Source organism: Sciurus carolinensis, chromosome 11 (genome assembly GCF_902686445.1).
Source record: "Sciurus carolinensis chromosome 11, mSciCar1.2, whole genome shotgun sequence".
NCBI classification, from domain to species: Eukaryota; Metazoa; Chordata; class Mammalia; order Rodentia; family Sciuridae; genus Sciurus; species Sciurus carolinensis.
In genome coordinates this window covers 7,761,690-7,783,328 of record NC_062223.1, presented here as the reverse complement: position 1 = coordinate 7,783,328, position 21,639 = coordinate 7,761,690, and the positions used below count along the sequence as shown (strand labels likewise).

Genomic DNA, 21,639 nt, shown 5'->3' with positions numbered 1-21,639 from the left:
GCCCACGTCCCACAGGTGGCCCACAGAGCGAGCGCTGTCCACGTCAACAGGCTACCACTGTAGTACATGCATTGACTACAGCAGAAAAGAAGTCAACCACCACAGCTGGAATCTCGGCCAGAAATGGAGCAAGCTGAAACAGCTGCGCAGGCCAGTGGACGGCGCGGTGGAGGGGGCGGTAACGGATCCGTCTTTGCAGCAGCACCCAAGCACAGGTGCGCAGCAAGCGGGCCAGCGGTGCAGCTCAGGTTCAGCCAACTGCCAGGGGCCGTGAAGGTCTGCAGGCACAGCCAGTCCACACCAAGACCTCCTAAAGGCTTAGGGAAGCAGCGACTCATTGTGTTTGATCCTTACCCAGTCAGCGTCATTTTTGGTGGTCCTGGGAGAGCTGACCCTGCAGGGAAAGCCGGCCCGGTGACTGCTGAGGGGCGAGCCCCGCTGTCCAGCTGCACAAAGGCAAAGGCAAAAGTGCTTTGAGTCCGCGTGCCTGCGTGGTCACCGTCCCGCCAGCACCCACGGGCACGCTTCTCACCCCGAGGTTTACACCCCACTCCTTCACGGCACCTCCAGGCCTTGTTTCCAAACAGACCCACCAACAGGCCCAGGCCATCTGGCAGGCCTGCCCAGCCACAGGGCCCTGGGGCAAGAAAACCCCAACTGGGAGGGGGGACACAGAGAGGGAGAGGAGAGTGTGGGTAGGGGCCACAGGGAACAGCTGGCGAGCAGCACATAGCAGTCAGTTGGCTGCCAGGGATATTTCTTTTTAATGAAATATCAGTTGTGAAAAAAAGCTCGCTACATATTCCATAAACAAAGTATTCTTAAATTGTTTTTAGGTTTTAATATATACATGTATAAGAGATTTTGACATCTGATGTCTCATTGGCAACCACTGATTTTTGTCTGCTCAAAAAAATATTTTAAGGCCAGGAGCAGTGGCCACGCCTGTAATGCCAGGAACTCAGAAGGGAGGCTGAGGCAGGAGGATGGCAAGCTTGAGGCCAGCCTCAGCAACTTAGCAAGACCCTGTCTCAAAATCAAACTAAAAAGGGCTGGGCATGTGGTTCAGTGGTAAAGCAGCCTGTGTTCAATCCCTAGTACCAAAAAATAAACCTTCTGTAGTCAGTTTTAACAAACTCAGAAGCAGCATGGCAGGCTCTGCCTCGCCGGCACCCTTGCCGCTGGTCTGTGTTCTTCCTCCTGTCACTCACCAGGGGAGGGTGGCAGTCAAACCACCCCAGACCTGGCTGCCCTCGCATCAGAAATTCGAAGAAACAAAGAGTTCTAGATGAAATTAGGGTTGGAGACGATCTGAACATCATGGCCAACATCCTCCAACAATGAGATTCCTTCCGGAAGCGTGGGGTTGGAGAACCGCATCTTCCGCGCCCCTCTTCAGTGGGGTGACATTGCAGCCTGTTAGGGCTGGAGGACGTAGAGACTGCCCTCCTGCTGGGCTGCGTGCACACATCCCCCAGGCTCTCTTGGGTCGGTGGGTCTGGATCCCAGGTGGGTGGGACCTGCCATCTGCATCTCTGGCGCTTGCCAGTGAGCCCGTGAAATGCAGTGCTTCCTGTCCCTGCACCACGCTCTGAGCAGTGAGTCTAAGGAGCAGTTACGTGTCTGGCAAGGGAGAGAGGGATCCTAGGAGCACAGCGAGAGTCCTGCTAAAAGAACTGTCCCGGAGGCGAGAGGTCAGGGGAGCCCCGAGGGGGCAGGGTGCCTTTCTGACTGGAGGAAGGTGTGGTTCAGTGGCGGGGTGTCCTTGCAGGCCCATCTCCCGCAGGTCTCCCCAGCCAGGCTTAGACTTGCTGTGTACTGCACTGCCCAGAGCCCTCTTTCTCCTGACTGAAGTGCGGCTTGAGAAACCATGTCTTTGCTCCCTCGAGTGCCTCACTGCCTCAGAGAGCTCATCACCTCCCGGACTTGCCATGCGCCTCCCTCCCTCCCAGCCTCTCCACTGGGGCTGCGACATCTCCAACTCCCTGTCAGATGGCGCCAAGGCTCCCTCGACACCTGTGCTACTCTGCCATGGAAGCACCACGGGCTCACTTAGGCTGAAAATCGGCAAGCGGGGTGCAGTGCACGCTTCCTGGCCCCCAGGGCTGATGCGGTGGTGAAGGGATCCAGTGCATGCTAAAAGGCTCACTGTTTACTTTTGGCACTGGGGATTGAACCCAGGAGCACTTAACTGCTGTGCCACATCCCGGCCCTTTTTATCTCTTATTTTGAGACCGGGTCTTGCTGAGCTGCTGAGGTACTGTTCACACCGTTGTTTTCTGTTTTTTCCCCCCCCGGCACCAGGACCTCAGCCTGCTGGGCAGGTGCTCCACCACTGACCCACATCCCAGCCCCTTGCTATCGATTTTTAACTGTATGATCAATTATGTTTCCTAGTAACTTCAACTGCAACAACTGACATTTCAAGAGACAATAACACCCAGTTATATTTTTGTATTGAAACAATGACTCACTTGTTGTGCAATGAGATTTAATTTTGCTGGTACTGGCAAAAACCTTCCTACTAAAGTGGTCATTGGCTTTGGGACATCTGTAAGGAAGACAACTGAAGTTAACTGAGTGCCCAGAGTTCTCTTCCACTTGCCCACGGGAGGAAGGACAGATACAGTATGGATTGACCAAGCATGAAGTTACTGAAACTTAGCTGGATCCTATTTGTATGTATTTTTAAATTCTATGAAATTTTTTGGGTCGATTTTTGTTGTTTTGTTTTCACTTATTATACCCTTGTTTATTTTTCCATCATGAAGTTGCATGAGCTGAGCTTCCAAGGGTAGCCCACTGTGCTAAGAAAACATCGCTACCGCACGGGTTCCCAAACTGTGCCACGGTGTCCTGGTACTGCAGCAAGCTTGGCAGGGCGCTACAGGGATGCCACATTTTAAAGAAAGCCCAGGGACATCTGCCCAGCACCACATCCACTAGTACAGTGTATGTGTCTTCTTCTCTTCAAATGGTTACTAAGTTGCTGGAAATACTTATGAAGTTATTTGGACTGAATTCTTTATACTAGAACTGAAAGGTATTTCTCTGGCTTAAAGGTGTTAAGAAGACATTCCTGACAGTAAGGGTGCAGCAGACCTCTGTGCGCTGAGCCCAGGTGGAAAGAGCCCCGTGTCCTGTTCTGCCGAAGCCTGGCCAGACTGAGCACGCTCCCTTCCCTAGGCTTCTGCATCCCTCGGTGACAGAGCAGGTGGCCAGGTTGCCTGCTCCACCCCCTCCCTGCCCCTTTCACTCTGGTGCTGCAGGCAGGGCCACGCAAACTCACTGACCAACTCACACATGGCACACAATATGGTTTTCATTCATTACTTGTACCTGACTGTAGATAATTATTTTGGTCTTGATGCTGGGGAACCAAGTGAAGGGTTTTCAGTTCTCTTGTGCCAGAATGTTCTATGCATAGCATCTGTGCACCCCCTTTCAACTGACATATCACCTAAAATGAAAAAGAGTGGTCAGGTTCCATTCCTCCAGGAATATAAATCTGAAAAAAGAGCTCTTTGATCCAGGGTTTGAATCTGGGGGGAGATGGGAAGCTACACATCTGTTCTCAGTTTCTTTCCGTTCAATAGCTGCTTCCTAAAAAGCCTCCAAGAGACTTCCCTGCAGAGCTTTTTGAGGGCTAACAGAAGGTCCTACCCTATCTTCCTAAGTTTCTGACCAGAGACGGTTTACAGAAAGGTGGCCCCTCACAGAGCTTCCCTTGCCCTGTGCTTTACTGCACAGCCCACATTAATGCAGACTGCTCACCAACCTCCTCCCATCCATGCCTGGCTACACTCCAATGTCCTCTCTCCAGCTGTGCCCAGGGACATCTGTACAATAAATGTAGTTCTAGTACAGTTCTTTCCTGCCACATGCACAGATTATTTAACAAGTGGTTGGTTTTTTAAAAAACTCTTATTTAATACAAGGACAGTTTAGAATTTTCCAAGAACTAGAAAAATCCAAAAAAGCCATGTGGGTCTTCCTGGGCCTGGTAAGCACTGTAGGATCCCCATTTGGATTCCAACACTGATGAATCCTCAGTGAGCTGGGCCGGCCCATTAGTCTCGGTATGGAAGGGGCTCACTGAGGCCCCCATGTCACTGGGGCTGAGACCCCTCATGTTCAGGCCATGTGGCACAGACAGAGGCACAGCTTCTAGTTCCCATGACAACTACACAGAGAAACCCTGCTGTCTAGCCTTAGGTTGCTTTTAACCTAGACAGGAAAACTTGAAGGTCCATGAAAGACCAACATGATCAAAGACACACAGAGAGCCACCAAGGGGCCAGGGGCAGATCCTTGGGGGAACCTCACATCGTCCTGATGTCGGGGAGTCCAGCTGGAGTTTCCTTTGCATTTGGGAATAAAGCCAAAGCGACGTGTGAGTACACTGAGTCGGAGCCCCCATGCCTCTGTCGCGCACCCTGGGCTCTAGGCCCCTGACCCACCCAGGAGCCTCTGCTGACGTCACTGTGTAGTCTAGGGCAGCCAGAGCCTCCCCATCCTGCCGGCCTGGTCCAGGGCCCTGGGTAGGATCAGAGAGGCAGGCATAGGGTTTGCCATCTTGTGGGAGCTCATTTTCAAGCATTTCCTGGGTACAAGGTCCACGCTTTAGTGCAGGGCCTCATTCCAGAAAGAAAGAGCAGCTGAGGGCAGGCCTTGCTGAGGAGTGCTGGCGAGAGACCGGGGCTCCACAGGCCCAGTCCTGGCAGCAGGAGGGTCTGGGGTTGCAGATGTGCAGCTCACACCGCCCTCCAGAGTGATTAGATTGAGACAACACAGCAGGATGATACTGCCCAAACCCCGGCATGACCCATCACATCCTACCAAGTGCGCGTGCTCGTCACTGGAATCTGCAGGTGTGAAGGAAGGGGCCCTGTCCTTGAGCTGTGGACCTGCGGCCCCACCCCCATTAAATGCTAAACCTGACCCTGGCTCTGCACGGGCTGACATGACTTCTGGTCACTCTCAACAAACACAGCAAGGTCCCAATCCTTGTTTGCCTTGCTAAGATGGAGAAGAAATGAAGACCTCAGAGGTTAGGAGGTGGAAGTCTCCGGGGGACGTGGCCCCGTGGTAGACAAGACAACCCACAGCTCTGGTCCAACAGGCGAGGAGAGAGACAGACAGGACGACGGAGTCCTGGGCCAGCTTTCAACAGGAGTCTGTGCGTGTGTTGCTGGCATAGTTACCATGGGGCCGGAGTCTTTCTTACGAGAGCAGCTGGGGGTCTCCTCTGCCTCTTGGGATGACAGGAAGGTGCAACAGGACTCCTGAGCAAGAGGACTCTGGAAAGCTGCATCCTCCGGATTGCTACTTGTTACGCTGCCACCCCCTTCCTTGATCTCAACCTAGAAAAGTCAACATTTCAGAGAACACATTGTGGACAATGTCTTTTGGTCGCTTAGTACAGAAAACTTCGATTTGAGCTCTGCATTCAAGTCATGCATTAAACGGTGCCCTTACCCACAGTGGCTCCTTCCTCCCTGGGGTTTCTAAAACCATGCACCCCCTCCCTGGGCAACAACAAAGGGTGATGAGAAATCTTCCAGCCTCACTCAGGACTGGGGACTCAGAGGACCAAAACCATCTGTCCATGCTGTGCGGGGTGGAGATGGAATTTGGATGTGGTACTTCCACTGTTTCCAAAGTTCAGTCCAAGTAACTGAAGGGCCCCGCTGGGTCTGGCACCTCTGGTGCTGCTCAACAGCCCCTACTCCACTGGAGCTGGGAGACTCGTGGGCTGAGTGTCGCCTGAAATGCTGCCCTTGTCAGTGTCCACTGAGGGTGCCTTAGGTCCTATTAAACCATCTAGTCAATTGCTTTGCTTTTCCAAGAAGCCCCAAGGCTTGGTGATGCTTTAGTATTATTATGCCATTTATCAGTTGTAATGTATTTGAAGTACTATTTTAAATTAAAAAGTAACCCTTTCCTGCTGCAGTAGTAGGACAATAATTAATACCAGTGAGCACTGGGAACCAGCCCCAGCTCTGGAGGCTTGCTTTCTTTCTTTTTCTTTTTTTTTTTTGGTACTGGCGATTGAACCCAGGGGTGCTCTTCCACTGGGCTGCATCCCCAGCCCTCTATTTTTTGAAACAGGGTTTAAATAGCTGAGGCTGGCCTTAAACTTGCAACTTCCTGCCTCAGTCTCCTGAATAGCTGGGATTATAGGCCTGAGACACCAAGCTAGGCACCAGCTGTTTAAGCCATCCTTGTCAACAGCAAAATTGACATCTGCAAAATTACCAAAAACAGGGAGAAATAAAATGGCATTACTGAAAAATCAAACTAAATTTTAAAAATGGAAACATCCCAAGGGTTAAAAAAATTACCATCAGAATTGAGTGTTTCAAAATTGGGAAGTTTTTGGATGTATGATAAGAACATCAAGAAGCCGGGAGACAGTGCACATTATGCATGGTCCTCACCCACCTCTCCACCCTGCCTGCCTAGGCTGCCTATCAGAGGAGAGGTGACCTCTTCAAAGACCAGGAGGTAGGTCATAAAGTCCCCCAAACAGGTGGTAATTCTAAGGTAACATCCTAAAGACCTCACAGAAGATCACTGAACAGGAAACTGTCTCTCCAAATGTTGAGTGTTGCCTCAAGCTTGGTCTAACCTAGTAAACGCAGAGGTCCAGACAATAAGTACCAAGGACTGGCAAATATTTAGCCCAGCAGACTAGCAGTTAGGTGTAAATCTTTAGAGGAAAGTTTAGCTATATTTCAAATTATTGCCTTACTTAGACATCTCAAATTTTATAGACACACAGAAATTTTAAATTTTTCTTCTGCTTGCTGTGCTGGGGAGCTTGCCATGCACATCTCACCAAGGTTTAGACTTAACTTATCTCCCTATAGCCAACACACACTAGTGTAGTAAATATCTCCTCAGCCCTGTGCAACGAATATCTCAACTATTCACACTACAGCAAAATTCCACTTTCACAGAATGAATCTAAATGAAAGTCAATACATGGGGATGAATCTCCAGAAAAAGGAAAGAGTAATTCACTCTGCATATTTACTGGAAAAGTAGTTCCATTCAGTTTAAATGATAAATATCATTAATGCATCAGGAAATTATTCATAAAAAATAAAAAGCCAAAGTCTCTCCTTTATTTTGTCAAACCAACAATCTGTTGAACTTGGAGGCATTAAAAGAGATTGTCACTGTCTTTAGCTTCAGCTAATTCCCTGCCCTGCCGGCAAGTGGAGAGAGAGGAACCCCTTCTGGGAGCAGCAGACAGAAGGTGCTGAGACCCCAGCTCCGCCTGGTGGCAACACGGGGTTTCTGAGGTTTGGAACCAGCTGCAAATAGTGCTGAGGTAGGCCTTTGCCCTGGGGCTGGGGCTGTAGGGTTCCTCCAAGGACACACAGGACTGTAGAAGACCCAGCCTCTGCCCCACATCTTCTGGAACACTAAGGCTTGGAGAGTAGGACAAAACAGAACTAGAAAAGCAGAAATTGGGGCTCCCCTGCCGTGGCTTTGGCAGGCTCCAGTCATTTCAGCAGATTAGGATCTTTCACAAAAGCTCACGCTGGAGCTCACTGAAATGTGTGAACGTGTGTTATGCAGTGTTCCAAGCTGGGTCCTTTCCTGGGACCAAGGTGCATTGGTTTTCTTTGAAATCTGATTCGTTTAGTTTCAGCAAGAAGAAAGCAGAAAATTGCCAGTGGCTCTTCCTTGCTAAGAGCCAGTTAGCTAAGAATCGGCAAGAATTTATTCATACTCTGATCTCTATCACATATCCTTAAAAACCATTTCTCACTCCCAGAGGGAACCTTAATTAAGTTCAACAAACTAATACCAACTCTGATTCCTTGGTGCAAATGACAAGCCTGCTGCATTTAAAGAAAAGAACGTCAGATGGGACTGGGGTTGTGTCTCAGTGGTCGAGTGCTTGCCCAGCCCATGAGATTCCCAGAACCGCAGGACAAAACCTAAATGATGTAAAATGCAGACACCTGAACTCCCGTTACTCTACCCTAAGTCCGGATCCTTCCCTAATAAAGCCGATGATAGCAGCCGGCCCGAGTTAGGCCTTCTCTTTGCTTCCCTCTTTTGTAAGATGTCTGCACCACGAGGCCAGCTTTGAACCCAGGGCACAGTCACCGGCAGGTAGAAGGGCGTGGCAGGGCGGACGCCCCCTGTCGCGAGCAGGGACTCCCAGGATGCTACTGACCAGGGAGCGCGCTCACAGGGGGACTCTCGCTGCAGACCCGCGCCCTGGGGTGCGTTTGGACGCGGGTGACCGGCGCGGGGCCCGACCCGAGGCGACTCTTACTGGAATCACCCGCACTCCGGCGCCCAGCGGCACCAGCGCGGGGCCGCGCTGCGCGGGCAGCAGCGAGGACAGGACGTGCACGCTGTAGGCGGGCGGCGCGGCGTCCTCCGGGGCGCGCAGCTCGGGGAGCCCGGGGTAGTCCCCGAGCAGCGCCGCCTGCACCTCGCCCGGGCAGTCGGCGCCGGGCGGCGGGCTGAGCGCGCGCAGCAGCGGCTCGGCGGGGTCTGCGGCGCCCAGGTAGGCGTCGCCCAGCACAGGCAGCTCGTCCTGCTCGGGCTTCACCCCCACGGCGGGGCTCAGGGCCAGGCTCTCCGGGGCGAAGGGGCGCTCCGGGCAGAAAAGGTCGGTCACCATCTCATCGTCGGGGCCGGACATCGCGCCCAGCAGAGGGGCCTCTTCCATGGCTGCAGAGGGACGCGGGCCCCGGGCATCGCCCCGCGCCCTGCTCCAGCCGCGCACCTGCAACGAGCGGCCAGGTGAAGCGCGCTGGCCACGCCCGCCGGCGGGGACCGCCGCCTTTCCCGCCTGCAGCCCAGCCCGCCCGGGGGACGAGGCAGCCCCGACAAGAGCCTGGGGCTCGGGCCCGAGGGGCGCCTCGTCGGGCCGCGGGGACACACCTGGGCCGCCCGGCTGGCGCGGCGACGCTGTGGCCTCGGCTGACTGAGCGCTACCTCGCGCCGCGGCCGTTAGCCGTTGGGGAAGGGGCGGGGCCGGCACTTATACCAGGTGGGCGGGGCCAGGGTGATGGGGCGGGCCCTGAAGGGCGTGGTCAGCGCGGTGGGCGAGGTCATGGGAGGGGCGGGGCCACAGGAGGCTGGGGAGCACGCTTGGTATCCACCGCTCCTTCTTTACTCAGGTGGGGAAACGGAGATTCCCAAGGAGTCTGAAGCTACAGGTAGGTAGGACTCCTTAGCTTGTCATCTGACCTCAGCTGTCATAACTCCACCGCGAGCAACACGGGTGGGCAGAGGGACAAGGGCTTGCACGTGTGTATTGCCAATCTTGCAGGTGTTGTCTATCCTTGGTGCGGTACTTGGTCCCTAGCCTAATACAAACAACTAGGTATTGATGTTTGGGTGTGGGGAGACCCACCATTGATGCCCTAGGTACTGTTTCCATGTGCAAACGCTATTTTGGTAAAATAAAGTTAAAAACATCAGCTTTCTAATCTCATTATTAAAAAAACAACAACACTTGTTTAAGTCAGAGGGGAGTAACCCAGCATAGCAGCAGTGGATGCTGTTTAGTTATACATTCTGACATTCCAAAAATCCCAAGAAAATTGTATCCAGTGGAGAATTCTTAAATTTGGACTGGCAGGTTTGAGACTCAAAAACAACACAACTAGGAATTCCTTAACTGAAAAATTACTGGGGAGCATTTGAGTTGACTTTAAAAGAAGATACTGTAACTAAATTCTCACTGTTGGAATGTTCCCATGTGAACAACCTAAATTATAGCCCAGGCAACCAGCTAATTGCAAGCACACAGGACCTGAAATCATCTTCTTGGTTATGTTGCTGCGAAGTGGAGTAGAATTTAGCAGAAAGACTTCCTATGCATCTGTGCCATTTCCTTTGTGTGGGCAGGAACCCACAGAAAGTGCTCGTGGCTTCTTCAGATGAAAATCAGGCTGGCCATTCCCTTAGTTACATACTACCTTAACCCTCCTGAAGTCTTCACGTGGCACTGTGAAGTTGAAGCTGAAGCTTTCTTGGGCACCCCCAGTCCAGTCCCTCTGCTTTTCCAGGCCTCTCCCGGGTGCCTGCACACGTTTGTGTGGGTGGCTGTACTCTTTTTATGGCTGCAGTGATCATATCACATGGAATTTAGCTGAGTTCAGGGCAGGACCAAGAGGCTCTCAAAATCGCAGGGATCAAGAAGGCAGCTGATACAGATCAGAGCCCAGGAACCCGAGCAGCAAGTCAGCACACTAGTCTGTGCCATTTGCTCATTCTGCTAGTGGACACTGACTGAGCAGCACTGCCAGGTGCCCGTGGTCACAGGCGTGAGTCACCATGCTGATCAGTCAAGCCCGGGACCTCCATTCCTGAGGCTGTCCCTAGACACTCTGCCAGCGCTGCCAGATTGGCCAAAGCTGGCTCTGTCTTGTCAAGTAGATACTTTCTGTGCCTGCTTTCACTGCCACAGCCCGCCCCGTGAGCCTCTTGCTTGCTTTGCAGCGCTTAAGATCCTTGGAAGGTCTGCTAGTCCTTGCTGTATTCCCAGGACCCAGAATAGATGCCAAGAAAACCTGCTGAAGAAACTGCACCCGTCATTCATTTAACATGTATTTATCAAGCACCTGAGTCAGGCCTGGACTAAGGAGCGGATGGGGAAGTGGATCCCAGTGAAAATCAAGAGGCTCCCCAACAGCCTGGCCACATCCCCCTGCCTGCTGCCTTGTCTGCTCCACGGTGGTGGCCTGCCACATGTCCCCCTGTAAGCACAGCAGAGGAGACAGACAGATACTGTAGACAGGATTAATGCTTTATTAATGATAACCTACACTCACACCATGCGTTTCTAAGATTTACATCCAAAAAGCATATTGTATTTACACGCAATGGACAGATTAGGATAACAAATTTCAACCATGGCTGTGTTAAGACTCAATTTTTTTCCAAATTAAATTAAATACATAATACGCTCACCTCCTGCTTTTGACATGTACAATAAAAACCCACTCTTCCTCCTTTTAAGGAATATAAAATTGCATTGATAAACTGCACACTGATTAGCAACAAATACATTTGAAACACATAAAACCTGAGAGATAAGCCCAAGTGTGTTTGAGTGCTAACACGTCTACACTCGGATTCCTGTGTGAAAATACGGAAACGCAGACTGCTCAGTGGTCACTAGCGCACAATCTGGGTGACTGAAGGAGGCTCCCAGGTTGCTGCCTCCTGGCTGCGAGCGCCACATGCCCTGGGCAGGGGGTGATTTCCCCCAGACCTGCTGACTGAACACCACAGAAGATGGGGCTTTGTTACTATTACCGTTTTCTTGTTTTTGCTTTTTTTTTTTTTGCCTTTTGTTTTCATTCCTTCTTGATTTTAAGAGGAATAAGATCTTTGGCCCATGGAGGTGGGATTTTTACGTTACAAAACACAGAAACAAGACGTGCACGTGTGCAGCAGGCTCCTGTCTGCAGCTGCCCGGCCCTTGCTCTTTGCCACTGGAGTGCAGAAGCAGGAGGCGGGTAGCCCGGTGAGGGCAAAGCGGTCAGAAAAATAAACACACGATTTAAAAAACAGACTGCGAAGCTCGTGCCACGGGCCAGAGGCAGGGGCCTGTCACTCCGCGATGCTTTGCGACTGCACTCAACACTGAGGATGACTGAGGGCCCAGCCACTCTGGGGTCCAGCAGGCGCTTCTGGTGAAGGCACTCCTACCCAAAGTCAGGCCGCGTCAACCTAGCACCTGCCACCCGGGCCACTCTGGTCTCATCAAGATGACCCGACTGCTGTTCCAGCCACCTCCAGCAACTCTGGAAACGAGGGCGGGTCTTCTCTCCGACCAGGGCTGGTGAGAAGGCCACCCCACTGGGGCTGGGAACCAGGAGTCCTGACTGCGCGGCCGCCCTGCCCTCCCCTCCCCAGGCTCTGCTCCCTTCGCAGCGGCTAGTGTGGCGCCCGCAGGGAGCAGTGAGCGCCAGGCACACACCAGGCCTCCTCCTTGGCTACCATTCGACCGTGGCATGGAGGCCGCCCCTTGCTGACACACACCTATTATTTCTGTTCCCTAAGGACGGCAGGAAGGACACCCATGTGGGGAACCCAGAGTTGCTGTCCCCACACGTGAGCTGGTCCTCGGGGCTGGGGACACTGCAGCTCTTACCTGGGTCATCTGCACTCAGCAAACTGAGGAAGAAGCAGCATCCCCACAAGCCCACCCAGAGACTTCCCCATTCCCTTTCCCTGCGGCCTCCACCGGGAGGGCCTCCCACCTTTAAGGCACTGGGTTTTGAAGACCTGAAAGGTCAGTAATGCTAAGGACGCAGTTTGGGGCTTGCTTCAGACACACAGATGCAAACGCAGACTGGCAGCTCAGACGGACAGTTCCCACAGTGACAAAGCCCATCCCCCCAGCATGGCGCTCTAGTTAGTGCGTGACACGTGTTAGCTGCAACTGTTATCACCACCGGCCGGAACGAAGGGCACTTTTTCCTTTTACAAAATGAACGTCCGTACTGCCGTAATGACGTTGAACGCCTTAAGTACCAGCTACTGGGTCGCCCCCAGGGAGCGCGTTCCACCAGGCTGTGAAGTGCCACCCACTGCCCCTCCATCCACCAGAGATGTCTCAGTCCCTTAATAAGTACCAGCCGAGGCACAGGCTCCGGGGAGCCTTGGAGCCTTCCCAAAGCCAGGATGTGCTGGGACAATAGGTTACACTTCACACGGTGCCACCACCGTGCTAGGGAGACAAAGCAACAAACCCTTTTTGGAAGGAAAACTTTTGAGTTTTCTAAGAGCAATTTTTCATCCTGAACTACACCAGGATTAATCCTATTCTTCATTTGGTTTGTAGAGAGGAGTCCGCGTTCTTCTTGGAATTACTTCTTGGAGTTAGCGGTGCAGCTGAACAGGGCGATGATGTCCGCCATGGCCTGCTTCAGGTGTCTTCCAAAGCGGTGTGAATCCTGGGGTTTGAGAGCAGAGAGTGAATCACCCTAAGACGGAAACCCCCACCCTGCGGTCGGCTTCTTTGGAATCCGACTCCACATCTCACCCAGATTCCTTTCCACCAGTCCCAACTGGAGCCAGGGAACCACTGAGACAACTCCTGGACTGTGCGGGGTGCAGCCTGGAGCTTCCCCGGAGTCCGCGATGCACCGGGGGAAACACAGTGCTCCCTCTCAACAGCCAGGGGCCGTGCTGGGGGCGGCCTCCTAGGAACCCGTTCAACTCTGGCCTCCATGACATTAGCCCGTACCTGGCCTGCCCGGTGGCCAACCCCGCCCGTGAGCCAGTTCTTTAAAAATGTGTTTCCCCCAGGCGAGGTGGCACACACCGATCACCCCAGCAGCTCTGGGGGCTGAGACAGGAGGCTCACAAGTCTGAAGCCAGCCCCAGCAACTTAGCAAGGCCCCACACAACTGGGTGAGACCCTGTCTCAAAACAAAAAAATACAAAGGGCTGGGGATGTGGATCAATGGTGAAGTGCCCTGGGTTCAATCCTTGGGACCGCCCCCCAAAAAGAGGGTCTTGAAAGCCAGACCAGCATACGTTCTGGAAGAAGTAGTAAAGGAGGGGAGTGGGCGAAACCCCAGGGGCCCCGGCCTCTACCACCCTCCAACAGCACAGGAGAAGCCCTGGCTGAGCCGGAAATCCTGTACCCGCCCCCAGGAACCACTGGGCACCTTCGAAGGCGGACGGGTGTGGAGGTGGCCCCGAGTGGCCCCCCACCCCAAGCACGCTGGCGTTCCTGAGGGATTCCTTGCCACCGTCAGTGCCGTAGATACCGGGCATCACCCTGTGCTGGGATGGCACTTGGTAGCAGCGCTTTGGACATTAACGTCCCACTCTGGAAAATGACCAGCCCCAAGCTCCAGGGGAATTCCAGCTTCTTGGAAGCTTCAGATGTCTCATGGCAACGAAAACCCCAATGGTCAGTCACCACTGGGCCACACAGGACCACAGAAACGGGCAGAGGCTGCAGGAGGCCCAGCCGCTGAGGGACTGGTGTCAGAGAGGGACTCAAGGACTCCGAGGGAGGGGCAGGGTTTCCTGTGGGACAGCGATTACCCTCAGTTTCTCTTTCCAGGAATCCATCCATCTTTAGGGATGCCCCTCTGGGTTACACCACACATGGCCACCAGTATTGCCCCTCCACCCTGTTGCCTGTGACCTTGATAAACTTCATTATTGTTAGAAAACACCTCTTATTTTAATGAAAAAAAAAAAATTTAGTAACATGGCATTGCTGGAGGGGCTGGGTGGAGTGTGGAGAGGAGCCTCTGAGTACGGGGCAGACGTGCCCTGCAAGGAAGGCGGCCGCCCCTCCCGCCAAGGCCGCTCACAACTAGGCTAAGGGAACCCTGAAATTCACTGATGCAGGAAGTCCAACCAAGCAAACCCAGGGAACCGCGCTGAGTCCTGCTAAGGATGCACCCCCTGCAAGGGAGGGACGCCCACGTTCCGAAGGCTCCCACTCACCGTCTCCGGGCTGGAGAACTTGGAGGAGATATGGAAGTGGATGAAATTCTCTCCCACGATGATGTACGACACACCGTAGCCGTCATCCGCCACCTGAGGACAGTTTCACCAGGTCATACCACGCGAGCCAGGGCCTTCCTGAGGTCCAGCAAGGCTGCCGCGGCCGGAGAGAGGCCAGCAGGACCCCCGCACAGGCGCGACAGGTGGGCCAGGCACATCCCACCCTCCCTTTCTGCTGGCCACGCTTACCGGCCCGAAGCCCCCTCCACTGGACACGTGGTCTGGGTTCCTATCAAAGTCAAAGAGCTCCACCTGCTGCTGAGGGGTCTGGCTTGTTGACAGTCTCCAAGGCTCAGACAAAACCTGGGGAGGGAAACATGTCCCCACCACGCTTTCCTAGGCCGCCCTCACACCATCCCAGGGAAGGCAAGGAAAGACTGCTCTGCGGCCAGCCGCCTGCCTCCGACTCCAGGGCTCTATGTTCTGAGGGCTGCGTTGGTCAGGCAGCACGTCTCAGAGGACGCAGGGTGGGGAGGGAGACGCCAGCAGCAACTCTGGCGGAAAAGGACCGGGGGAGTGGTGTCAGATCGGTCCCAGCTCCCGAGAGTGACGGATACATCTTCAGGGGTTTTTCAAGCTGGTTGTTAAATACAAGCCACTGCTTAAAAATTAAATTTAAAGGCTGGTAGTGGTGGCACATGCCTGTAATCCCAGAGGCTCGGGAGGCTGAGGCAGAAGGATCACAAGTTCAAGGCTAGCCTTAGAGATTTAGCGAGGCCCTCAGAAACTTAGTAAGATCTCAAAAAATGAAAATGGAAAAAATAAATAAATAAAAATTTTTAAAAATGAGGCCAGAAAAAATAAATAGATAAAATAAAAATGGCAGGGGTTGTGGGTCCGTGGGTAAGCACCAATCTCCATGGCAAAAATAAATAAATAAATAAGTTTTACAAATTTCCAATTATTCCAAAGACCAAGGTGACGCACACTCAGCTCGCCGCTGCTTGACCACCTCCGTGCGTCTGCCTGTTACCTAGGCTCCTGTGTTGTTCACATCTACTGGGTCGGAGGGTAAATCTGACAGCAAAGCAAAGGGCAAGATTTTAAAACGGTGGCAACTGTCCACTCTGGTGACGGTGCATCCTGGGCACAATCGCCTGCCCGTTCTGATGTGCATGGCTGCACTGGTCACCAGGTGAAATGCCCTGGGAGCGACTTACTTCCTTAAGGAAAGGGGAGTCGACAGCGAGGTATTTGGACACCACATAAAGGCAGAAGAGGTGGCGATCGATGCCGGCGCCGGTCATGGCCAGGCGGTACAGGTGCTGGTGCTTCTCCGACGCCGCCTTGAACAACCTGAGCCTGTGCTCCACCTGGCAGCAGAGGGCGGTAAGGAGATGCGCTGATGTCGCCGGTGTGCGACCCGGATCTGCGTTTCGGACACTGCTGCCTCCCTCCTGGGGTCTATAGCAGGGGCTGCTGGGGGTACCTGGTGCCCCACGCCAGGCTGGCAGTGCAGAGGCATCTTGGTGGAGTTCCGTGACCAACCTGCCTTCCCCAGACTCCTGGGGAAGCAGGCAGCTTCCCGGGGTGCAGCCCGTGCACCTCCCACCACACAGGTCACCAAGGGGCACCGGCTGTGAGCACCACCACTGCAGGGGTGGGCACTGTCCCCCAGGGTCTGGCCAGTAATTCTGCTAAACGGCACTTCTGGGACCTTTGGATCTGACCCACCGGGGCCACTTCAGGTTCTGGGCTCTGCGACGGAGTGCAGGACCAGGATTGTCCACGCCTTTACCTGGGGCTGCCCGACTCTGACTCCCCACACGGCCTGCCTGCCAGCCTGCTCGGAGGCCTCCACGGCAGGGTGGAGCCCCGCTGACACTAGCTGGCTTCCTTCCTCAGAATCAAGAGCCTTTCTAGAAGGAAGCTGTCCAGCGAGCCCTGGTGTGGGTGCCCTCCATCCACAGGGGTAAGCTCCTGTGCGGTGGGGCAGGGGCCTGGGCATGGAGCTGACCAGGGGCCCAGCAGTCAGCTGAATTCACCTGGGTCTGTTTCTTCGTCTACAAAGGCAAACTGATCGCGCTTCCCTGGGCCAGTGCTGGGGTTCCACAGGAGAACCCGGCCCAGCCTGGGACGCGGGGCCCAGGGGCAGTGGCTCCAGTGACCGCCCCAGCCCAGCCGCCTCGCCCTGAAGCCATGGCCTGCACTCTCCTCTGCCTCTGCTCGGCTCACAGCCACTCTGACCGCGTGACCACCACATCTCTAGACTGCAGCAAAAATCTCTGTGTCCCGCCTGCCACCTCTCAGAGCTTTCTGTTCCCTCCGAGGCAGTGGGATCGGGGTGGGAGGGACAGGCTGCGTGAGGGGCTCCGGTCCCTCCCTGCCCGGCACCGTACCGTCTGGCTGGGGTCCACCATGGCCAGCACGAAGCTGCAGGACTCCATGGAGCAGGAGCGCACAGTCTCCGTCCTGCCCTCTCGGAACAGCCGGGTCATGGAGGCCTCGTACGTGAGGCAGAACTTGCCCATGTCCTGGGGAAGGAAAGCGTCTTAGCATCTGAGCACCAGGCGGGGTGCGGCGTGGTGGCAGGCGGGACGCAGGGTGGGCTTCCAGGTCAGCTCCTGGCGTCGTGGGCTACGTGGAGCCTGGAAGCACCTCTGACTTGGAAAGGGCTGGAAAGAGGGGAGGGCCAGCTGCTGGAGTTTCTGTTCCAACATGACTGGTGCTGGGACAGCTTCCCAAACCCCACACACCCTACTCAAGTCTCCCGTGCTCCAACCACATGCGGACACTCAGGGGAGGGCCCGGTGCACAGGATCTTGGGGCTGGGAGACACTGGGAGGGGTCCAGGAGGGGAGAGCGGTGCACTGGGGAGGACGGAGGGGCAGGTCTGGGAGTCCATGCTGGAATCACAGCAGAGCCCAGAGCTGGCAGGCAGCCGAAGGTCCCCGGGGGAAGCTCTGACTCTGGATGAGACAAGAAGGGTCACCCTGGCGTCGGTGGGAGGAGCTGCTGGCAGGTCGAAACGGCACTGGGGCAGGGGAGTGGTCGCTGGGCCTCTGCAGCCAGCTGGGTGCCTGCTCCACCCTGCTGCCTCCTCAGGAGGCAGAGCTGGGCACCAGCCCAGCTCTGAGATGACAGGAACACACAGGAGGCTGTTCATGACCTTCATCCTGGGCATCACAAGTGCCCTGCCACAGGCCCTGGTGGCCCCAGGGTGATGGACAAATCCGTCTCCAGAGGCTAGCAGGTGACGGGTGGACACTGGGAGACACACCCAGGAGGGGAGCCAAAGGTGCTGGACTTTCAGTGCAGAGATCCAGACCCTCAAGTGACCATGCCTGCCCGTGGCCACCACGGGCTGGCCACCACTGTGCTGGGACCCAACAAGGCTCAAACTTGAGCGGAATGGAGTGCAGGACCTGCCTCATCCGGCCACGCGTGAGCCAGGCTCCTCACAGCCCAGCTGCGTCTCCTGGGTCAGGAGGCCCCTCAGAAACAAGGACGTGCCAAGACAGGTGCCCACAAACCCAGAGAGCACTGGCCAGTGCAGAGGAGACCGAGGAGGGTGACGACCAGCTGGGGTGCCCTGGAGGACGCCCACCAGCTGGAAGTGCACCTCAGCAGGGGCAGGACGGCGCTGAGCGAGACTGGCTGAGCCCAGGACCAGCACGGCAGACGCCCCCACCCGGGGCCGCCCACTTCCCTCAGTCCCACACCTAAAGCAGGGAAGCGAGCAGCCCGAGGCGAGGGGTGCAGCCTGGAGCACCGCCCCCATACCCGGCTCCCCCCACACCGCCGTGTCCGGCAGGAGGTGCCGAGTGCCCTGGAGGCCCCTCGATGAGCCACCAACCTTAGATGCCCTTGGGCGTGGGGGTCCCCATTCTGAGGTCCCAGCTCCTGACTACAGGCTGTGTCTAGGGCTCCAGATGAAGAGTGGGGCGGGGGGAGGGCGCGCGAGGTCTGAGTCATTCGACAGGGTCAACTGGGAACACAAGACGCAAAGACCTTCCCGACGTCGGGCTGTAGGCTGCCCGAATGGTCATTTAACAAAACCTCTCGGCAAATGCACGAGGGGCGTGGAAGCCCCACCTGGGACCCCACCAGACTGCACGCTGAGCCGCTGTGGTCAGTGCCCTGGGGAGCAGCTGCCGGCCACCAGTGCCACACCTGCAGTTCCCAGGGAGCAGGATCAAAGGTCATCTGTGGCACTGCTGCCCTGGGCCGGAGGACACAGGCCGGCACAACAGGAGGCTCCATCTGGCTTCGAGTCCCTGGGGCCGGGGAGTTGTGACTCCTGGCTTCCAAAATGAAAAAAATTCCAAAGCAGGCGTCAAACAGCTCCAGGCCAGAATGATGACCCACCGGGATCCTCGCTCAGGGGACACAACCACCGACCGGCAAGCATCTGCCACCTAACTGAGACTCGTCAGTGACAGCTGGACCTGCTGTGCGGCCTGGAGTGTGCCAGTGCCCACATGCAGCCCCGGGAGGCCTATGGCCCGGGATGAGGGTGACAGATCCACCTGGTGCAGTTGTCACTGTCCTTGTCTTGGACTGAACCGCCAGGCAGGAAAGGTCGCACGCTGCCTGACGGGAGGGTCCGCCTCTATGCTCGCTTGGTGGCGTCAGGAGATGGCTCCAGGGACTGATCTAGCCCTTGTAGGTGGTTAATTTGGGTTTGTTTCTTTTCTTTTATTCCCAGCCCGCACTGGAAATCAAGCCTAGAGGTGCTCGACACTGTAACCTCCAGTCTTTTTTTTTTTCCCCGAGACAGGATCTCACCAAGCTGCCCCGGGCAAGCCTAAACTGCTTCCAAACAGGCCTGGGGGCCCAGCTGTCCATTTCTGGTTTCCAGTCTATTTCCCACTTGGCTGTCATCATTCAGGAAACTCGCTGGTTCTGCTATGATTCTGCACTAGACCTGTTTACCAAGCGCGCTGCTTGACCATAAAAGCTTTGTCTCCGTCTTCTGAAGAGTCACAAATGTCCCTCCCGCCCGATTATCCTGTCAGCTGCCAGAGGCATCCTCTTCTTCCTGGTTTTAACAGGCCGCCTCTGCATTTTCCCCATGAAACATTAGCCGGACACTAATCCTTGGGGGCATCTGTCGTGTTAAGGAAAGAGCCCCATTATCAAGAGTGCTCGTCAGGAGGGGACATTAAATTTGGAACGTCCGGGCTGGGGAGATAGCTCAGCTGGTAGAGTGCTTGCCTCGAAAGCACAAAGCCCTGAGTTTGATCCCCAGCACCAAAAAAAAAAAAAAAAAAAAAATTTTGGAACGTCCTCTTAGCGTCTGTCCAGAGGACTGTGACCTGCGGTGTAAGCCAGCACTGTCTGATCCACTCATTCTGAGCCACCCTGCCACCGCTGGTGCTTCTCTTGTCCTTGTGGGGATGGAGCTGCCTGCTTATGTCGGACCCGGGGTCCCTGCCTCCACCTCCTAGAACTGCTCTTGCCCTGGCTGCCCCCAGCCTCAGTGCAGCACCGGGAAGACACGGGCCTGGAGCAGCCTTCCTGGGTCCTGTTGCAGCCTCGCCACTGAGGAGCTGCAGGTCTCCAGCCAGTGGGAAGCAGCCACCCCCACCCTGCCCCAGGGTCCCCAGGGGTGGCAGGTTCCCGGCTCCACGTGGCTCTCACTAGCAGGGCACAGCCAGTTCTGGGAGCCAATCGGGCAGTTTCCACCCTCCTCCAGGTGTCTGGGCCCTGAGGTGACCCACCCACGGGTACAGGAATTTTTGGGGCACCTGATTTTGTCTTGACTGAGCTTTATTAATTTGTGTTGCCTCAGAAAACAAACTTCATGTTTTCAAATGCCTGAGATGGGGACCTCGTATCCTTATTGACTGTCCTCTGCACCTGAGATGTTATTTGGAAAAATTAAGTTTCACGGTTGTTTTATTCTCTGCAGCGTGAGGATGCCACCCAGGGCCTCACGGCTGGGCAGCGCTCTGCGGCTGGGCCACGCCGGCCTGAGCTCCGTGCCCGCGGTCAGCTTGACCGAGAGCCCTGAGCACTGGTTCCGCACAGCTCTGGCCACCGCACGGCTGATCAGATCTGGGGGAGCCTCCTCCACTTTCCTGCATTCGTTTTCTTCTTCGCTTTCGCCATAGAAGTTGAGCTTCCAGGCCTGGACCCGGGGCCACTGCCTGGCTCTCCCCTGCCACACGGTGTCACACTGACAAGTCCCCTGAGGCCCTGCACCACGTTTCCCCACCTGAGAAATGGGCACCCTGGTGGGAAACACCAGGGCCATGGGTACGACACACTTGGGCCAGTGGCTGGCTTGAAGGTCAACTGTCCCCACAGGGACACCGCACGCTGCCAACGTTACTGCACTCACGTTTCACCATAAAAGGTCTCAATCAAAACAGGCCACACCTTGACAGGAGCCACGGCAATGCCTGCTGCCCCTACCAAGGGCCCCGTCCAGGGGCGGAGCCTCCTCCAAAGGACAAGGAGTCCCAGTCCTGTCTCTGCACAGGCCGTGCCGCCACGCGCAGCCGCGTGTGCAAGAAAAACGAGCCCCGGGCCACCCAGCACCAGCACTCCAGATGGCGACTCAGTCCCTTCTACAGAAGGGAGTCAGAGGTCAGAGGTCGCCCCAGTGTGTCCGCTGCCCGGCGTCCTGGGACCCGGGGCCCCCGAGGTTACCCGTCCAGGTGGGGTGACAGGATCCCGCTCTGCTCGTCTCCAGACCCCCGTCTGCTGCCCAGGAACCTGCAGGACTCCGCCCCGCTCACCCCAGGGCCGGAGGACCACTCCAGGCACCCAGGGCCCCACGAGCCCAGGAGGCCGTGCTCACAGTCCACGGCAGCCCCTCCGCCTGGGACACCCTGGGCGAGGCCGGCCCGCGCCCACCTTGTAGTGGGCCAGCTGCAGGGCCAGCTGGATGAAGGCGTCCGGGCTCGTCCGGCACTTCTTGATCAGTCCTTTGCCAAAGGAGTCGAACGGGAAGGAGTAGATGTCCACGTCGTTGGCCAGGAGATTCGCGCTGTTCAGGGACGTCTCTATCACCTGCTGACACTGGGGAGGGGAGACCGCGCTCAGCGGGAGCAGCGGCAGGGGCGGCAGCAGGCGGGCTCCGCCAGGCACGCGGGCCCTGGCGGGTGCAGGTCCCTTTCCCGGAGGCTCTTCTGGAAGGGTGACCAGCGGCCCCTGTAGGGCAGCAAC

The 21,639-nt window shown here is 55.7% G+C and overlaps 2 protein-coding genes across 6 annotated transcripts in view; both read right to left on the bottom strand.

The window, feature by feature from the left end:
* Positions 1 to 350: 350 nt before the first annotated feature.
* Tesmin (testis expressed metallothionein like protein) lies at positions 351 to 8,975 on the bottom strand. Its single transcript, XM_047518645.1, has 6 exons — positions 8,917 to 8,975; positions 8,300 to 8,758; positions 5,205 to 5,363; positions 3,340 to 3,460; positions 2,475 to 2,551; positions 351 to 446 (listed from the first exon to the last, which is right to left on the bottom strand). Exons 2-6 carry the CDS (start codon positions 8,699 to 8,701, stop codon positions 351 to 353), a joined length of 855 nt encoding a protein of 284 aa, XP_047374601.1. The 5' UTR covers positions 8,702 to 8,758; positions 8,917 to 8,975.
* Positions 8,976 to 10,768: 1,793 nt separating this feature from the next.
* Cpt1a (carnitine palmitoyltransferase 1A) overlaps positions 10,769 to 21,639 on the bottom strand; it is a 52,168-nt gene continuing 41,297 nt past the window's right edge. For all 5 annotated transcript variants that reach the window (XM_047517580.1, XM_047517581.1, XM_047517582.1 and 2 more), the window contains 6 exons: positions 21,328 to 21,492; positions 16,863 to 16,997; positions 15,684 to 15,836; positions 14,713 to 14,826; positions 14,464 to 14,556; positions 10,769 to 12,947 (listed from right to left, as the gene is read on the bottom strand). In XM_047517580.1, coding sequence (XP_047373536.1) covers positions 12,861 to 12,947; positions 14,464 to 14,556; positions 14,713 to 14,826; positions 15,684 to 15,836; positions 16,863 to 16,997; positions 21,328 to 21,492 — 747 coding nt within the window. In that variant the 3' untranslated portion in view covers positions 10,769 to 12,860. The remainder of the gene's footprint in view (positions 12,948 to 14,463; positions 14,557 to 14,712; positions 14,827 to 15,683; positions 15,837 to 16,862; positions 16,998 to 21,327; positions 21,493 to 21,639) is intronic.